Raw genomic sequence first — 5,616 nt, 5'->3', positions numbered from 1 at the left:
AACACAGTGCTACTGTGGAACATGTTTTGTGTTAAGGGAAGGAATCAGGGTGAGCATGAGAGGAAAGGTAATGGAAAGGGGTTATGGACTAATTTTGGATTCAAGGGATATTATGGTCAAAATTAAAGCAGTGGATTCCTGTCAGCGTGTAGAGTGGCATTTAGATTTAGTTATTAATGTAACAGGTTAAAAAAGGGTAAGGGCCTCACATGACTGCTTTAAGTCAGCTTTATGGTGGGATCAACATTACCTGAATATTCTTACTTCTCCAAAATCATTACCTTCTGCTATCCAAGCTCTTCTTTCCTCTCCCAAATCTCACATCTCTCCTGGCCAGGCTCCTCCTGCCTTCCCCATATCAGTCATCTTCTTAGAAACAGCTTTTTGATACCTTTCATGAACTCAGAGTATCTGTCTCACCTCTGTTGGCTACTCTGTTCCTGAGAAAGAAGCAGCTCCTAAGGCAGCATGGAGAAGGACACAAAGGCTGTCAGAGCACCCCGTGCAATGTGCCCAGCAGCTCTGCAACACCACAAAAGTGCGCTTCCTGCCTACATGTTTCGGTTCCAGAATGGCTCCTATGGACCCAGGGTAACATTTTCCCTGCCCTCATGAAGGCTTTGTGTTCCCCCAGACATCTCGGAGGCAGTGGCCCCCTCTGTGTCAAAAACTGAAAGCAGTCCTGAAGGATGAATTAGGCAAAAGCTGAAACTTCTGACGTGACAAAACCCCTTCAAGACCTCTTCCCCTATGGGGCCTGCCAGGGACTTAGGAAGAGAGGATCTCACAAACTATGTGCAGAGCAGGTGCATCTGCTGGCTTGTCATGGAGACCACCCAAGGTGAGCCTAAAGGCACAGATCCCAGCCAGGAGTCAAGGGATGACTTGTCAGCTGCTTCAGAAAGAAGTCAACTCACAGGCTGTTTAACAGCCATTTGCTTCCTACTGGACACTGTGAACTTACTGAAGTTTCTGAGGCACCACTGGCCTCGTAATACCATACTTATAAAACACTCCCTTCTTGGGCCAGAATCTGCCCAAGTAGAAGTGAGCTGGTTGTGATCCTTCCAGCCCATGGCACTGCTGCTGGACTCCCAGCCTCTCTGACACACAGCAGCTAGTTCCACCAGATCATCCCCCTTCCACCAGATCTGGGGGATGAGTACCCAAAGAACAACTGGTCTTGCTGCTAAAGACTGAGGCAAAGAAGGCATTAAGCACCTCAGTCTTTTCCTCATCTCTTGTCACTAAGTTTCCTCCCACATCCGGTAAAGGATGGAGATTCTCCTTAGTCCTCCTTTTTGTGTTTCTGTATTTATAGAAACATTTTCTGTTATCTTTAACAGCAGTAGCCAGAGTGAGCTCCAGATGAGCTTTGGCCTTTCTCATTTTGTCCCTGCACAGCCACCATGACATCCTGATAGCCCTCCTGAGAGGCCTGCCCTCTTTTCAAATGTCATAAACCCTCTTTTTCTTCCTAAACTCTAGCAGCAACTCTCTGTTCAGCCAAGCCACTCTTCTTCCACATTGGCTCGTCTTTGGGCACATAAGGACAGACCGCTCCTGAGCCTTTAAGATTTCCTTCTTCAAGAGTGCCCAGCTTTTCTGGACTCCTCTGCCCTTCAGAACTGCCTCCCAAGAGACTCTGCCAACCAGTGTCCTGAAGAGCTCAAGGTCTGCCCTCTGGGAGTCTAAGACTGTGGTTTTACTGATCCCTCTCCTGACTTCACCAAGAATGGAGAACTCTAACATTTCGCGGTCACTCTGCCCAAGCCAGCTCCCAGGCACAACATTTCCAACCAGTCCTTCTCTGTTTGTGAAGAGAAGGTCTAGCAGGGCACCTCCCCTGGTAGGCTCACTAACCAGCTGCATCAGGAAGCTTTCTTCCACTCTCTCCAGAAACCTCCTGGACTGCTTCCTCTGAGCTGTATTGCATTTCCAGGATATATCTGTGAAGTTGAAGTCCCCCATGAGAACAAGTGCTGATGATTTTGCAACTTTTGACAGCTGCCTGTAGAACTCCTCATCTGTCTCTTCATCATGGTTTGGCAGTCTATAAGATATCCCCACCAGGATGCCTGCCTTGTTGGCCTTCCTGAGTACCCTATCCCACAGGGACTCAACATTATCATTCTCAGCCTCGAGTTTCACAACATCAAAACACTTTCTAATATAGAGCTATGCCACCACTCCTGTGCTGCCTGTCCCTTCTGAAGAGCTTATAGCCAGACATTGCAGTACTCTAGTCATGGGAGTGCTCCCACCAAGTTTCAGTGATGGCGACCAACTCATAGCTTGCCTTTTGTTTCTTTGCTATTGAACGATGGCTAGAGTTGTATTATAATGGACACGCATCAATAAAATCTCTGTTTATGGCCCAGAGGAGTTTGGCACTTGAAACATCACTCAAATGTCACCCTGGCACCTCCAATGTCACCTGGTGTCTGCATCTGAACAGCTCCCTTCTGCTCTCTGTTGCTATTCAATATGCTGGGAGCTGAGACAGGTAGCTGACATGCAGCTGCCTAGTTTGTGCCCACCTGAACCAGGTCAAGAGGAATCCCAACTCGTGTGGGTTGTGTGATGCACGAGAGAGGAAGCTGAGCCCCATTCTAGCCTCTGGACAGCAAATAAAGAAGTAGATGCCTTGTTTTACTCAGCTGAAACACTTCCCTCAGCAGGGGGAAGGCAGGTCCTTCCCTGTCCTTGCATGGCTGTTCTGCCTAAAACCAGGACATGGAAAAGTGATTCTTGGACCACATAGTTTTTCTGTATGAGGAATAACAGTGCTGAAAAAGTTTCCTTCTGAAGTAGTGGGAGGGAACATGAGTGATTACTTGTCTGTTTCAAAGTTGATTCCCCTGGAGGCACAGGGACATGTCAAGAGCTCCCTGTGCTGATGAGCTGGGCCGGGCTCCTGGGACCAAGGGGAGCTCCTGGCAAGCGGGCAGCACTGCAGAGAGACAGCTCTGCTCAAAAGCAGCTCCTCTGCACAGCACAGCAGGAAGGCTGGGGGCACTGCCTGCAGGGGACAAGGGCGGCTGAGAGAAGGGAGGGAGATGTTAAAGGCAGAGTGGATGGGGAATGATGAGGGCTCACTGCGGGAGAAATCTTCACAGCCCTGAACAGGGTAAGTCTGTGGCTGCAGGGCAGCACAGCTGTTGTTCCTGGTGCCATCTCCAGATTTGCTGGCAAATCCCTCAACCTATGGGAGCTTTCATGAGGACGCTCAGTGTTTCGAAAAGAGGAGAACAACAAGCTCCAGAACAGTGATTATCTGCCATAAATAACTGAAGGACAGGACATGATGTTTCTTTCTCACAGGGCTGGCTGCAGCCAGGTTGCAGGCAGGAGTGGCCAGGGCTGTGGTGCAGAGCAGGGTCCCTACTGTGCCCCAGGAGCTGTGTGCTGGGGCAGGGCCTCTGCTGCCTGCCAGGATCAGCACTCAGCCTGCCTGGGGAGCTGCCCAGGGTGCTGCGGGGAGAAGCTGTGGGTGGAAGGAGCACCCCCTCCCCTGGCAGGACAGGGCAGGGTCCTGCTGTTTCCCAGAGGCTGCTTCCTGGGGTAGGCAGCTCTCAGCTCTACAGCATCCCCAGGGCATCTCTGGGGGTGATTCTTGACAAGATGGACCAACTCCTGCACTACCTGCATGGAAGGCACTCTCTAGAGTCTCCGCTCTCATTTTCCTGCCCTGAAGAGCAGTCAGGAGAACACTAATGGAGTTGTCTGGTTGTGTCAGTCAGTGAGGCTGTTAGATTATTCCACTGAAAGAGATCTGTACGTCTGTGAGGAATCTCACAGTTTTCCTCCACACTCTATAAACCCTACATAGGTCATTGTTTTGTGACAGATTTTTAGATGTCCTTCTCAGCACCTAAAACACTGAGACACCTGTGTCCAGTGGGCACCTGAAATCCATCCCCACTGGTTTTCAGCAGACGCTGTAGGGCAGTACTGACTCTGGCTGAGCCTACACAGGATCTGTCTGGTCCCTCTACACCCTTAGGAAATAAAACTGAGCGCTAGATGCAGGAGCACATCTTCCTCAAAGGGAAGGATTAGTCTGCCTTGCTGAGGAGGTTTCGATGAAACATAACATATAGCTATAGGTATTGCAGACAGAAATCTCTCTAACTTGTTCTGTGTCTTTTCCACCACTGACAGCCATCCTTGCTCTGAGGCAGAAAAAGGCCAACAGCAGCTTCCCCACAGAGTTCCTCCTCCTGCCATTTGCAGACTCACGCCAGCTGCAGCTCCTGCACTTTGGGTTCTTCCTGGGCATCTACCTGGCTGCCCTCCTGGGCAACGGCCTCATCCTCACAGCCGTAGCCTGCGACCACCACCTCCACACCCCCATGTACTTCTTCCTCCTCAATCTTGCCCTCCTTGACCTGGGCACTATTACCACCACTCTTCCCAAAGCCATGGCCAATTCCCTGTGGGACACCATGGCCATTTCCTACGCAGGTTGTGCTGCTCAGTTTTTTTTCTGTTTCTTTTTCCTTTCAGCAGAGTTTTCTATTCTCACCATCATGGCTTACGACCGCTACGTTGCCGTCTGCAAACCCCTGCACTACAGAACAATAATGAACAGCAGAACTTGTGTCAACATGGCAGCAGCTGCCTGGGGCAGTGGTTTTCTCTATGCTGTGCTGCACACTGCCCATACATTTTCCCTTCCCCTCTGCCAAGGCAATGCCCTGGACCAGTTCTTCTGTGAAATACCCCAGATCCTCACGCTCTCCTGCTCAGATGCCTACCTCAGAGAAGTTGGGCTTCTTATGCTTAGTGTCGCTGTAGCATCTGGTTGTTTTGTTTTCCTTGTGGTGTCCTATGTGCAGATCTTCAGGGCTGTGCTGAAGATCCCCTCACAACAGGGACGGCACAAAGCCTTTTCCATGTGCCTCCCTCACCTGGCCGTTGTCTCCCTGTTCATCAGCAGTGGCACATTTGCCTACCTGAAGCCTCCCTCTATGTCCTCCTCTTCTCTGAATCTTTTGCTGGCAGTTCTGTACTCAGTGGTGCCTCCAGCAGTGAACCCCCTCATCTACAGCATGAGGAACCAGGAGCTGAAGGATGCAGTGTGGAAAGTGATGACTGGAGTGTGTCAGAAACAATAAATGGCCTGTTTTCTTCTACATATCACTCATAATATAACTCATTATATTCCCAAATGTTTGTTTTCTATGAGTGTGATGTCCTGGTTTCAGTTAGAACAGAATTAATTTTCTTCCTAGTAGCTGGTGGAATGCTGTGTTTTGGCTTAGGATGAGAAGAGTGCTGATAACACCCCGATGCTTTAATTGTTGCAGAGCAGTGCTTATACTAAGCCAAGGACATCTCAGCCTTTGCTCTGTCCTGCCAACAGGCAGGCTGGGGGTGCAGTAAGAGCTGGGAGGGGACAGACCCAGGACAGGTGACCCGAACTAGCCAAAGGGGTATTCCATCCCATCTGACGTCATGCTAAACAATATATAGGGGTGGCTAGCCGGGGGGAGGGGGCCGGACTGCTCGGGGTTAGGCTGGGCATCGGTCAGCGGGTGGTGAGCAATTGCATTGTGCATCACTTGTTTGTACATATTATTATTACTTTCCTATTATCAATATTGCATCATT

The 5,616-nt window shown here is 50.0% G+C and overlaps 1 protein-coding gene across 1 annotated transcript; it reads left to right on the top strand.

Moving 5' to 3' along the window:
• Positions 1-555: 555 nt before the first annotated feature.
• LOC309890540 (olfactory receptor 14C36-like) lies at positions 556-5,120 on the top strand (the record flags this gene model as incomplete). The annotated part of the gene is made up of 3 exons (XM_082784968.1): positions 556-591; positions 739-841; positions 4,165-5,120. The coding sequence occupies 3 exons, from the start codon at positions 556-558 to the stop codon at positions 5,118-5,120; spliced, it is 1,095 nt and encodes a 364-aa protein (XP_082641094.1).
• Positions 5,121-5,616: the final 496 nt, after the last annotated feature.

The sequence above is a fragment of the Aythya marila genome (assembly GCF_965140915.1).
Source record: "Aythya marila genome assembly, contig: HAP1_HAP1_SCAFFOLD_169, whole genome shotgun sequence".
Lineage (NCBI taxonomy): Eukaryota > Metazoa > Chordata > Aves > Anseriformes > Anatidae > Aythya > Aythya marila.
The sequence above is the reverse complement of the archived record's forward strand: the minus strand, read 5'-3'. Positions and strand labels throughout refer to the sequence as shown.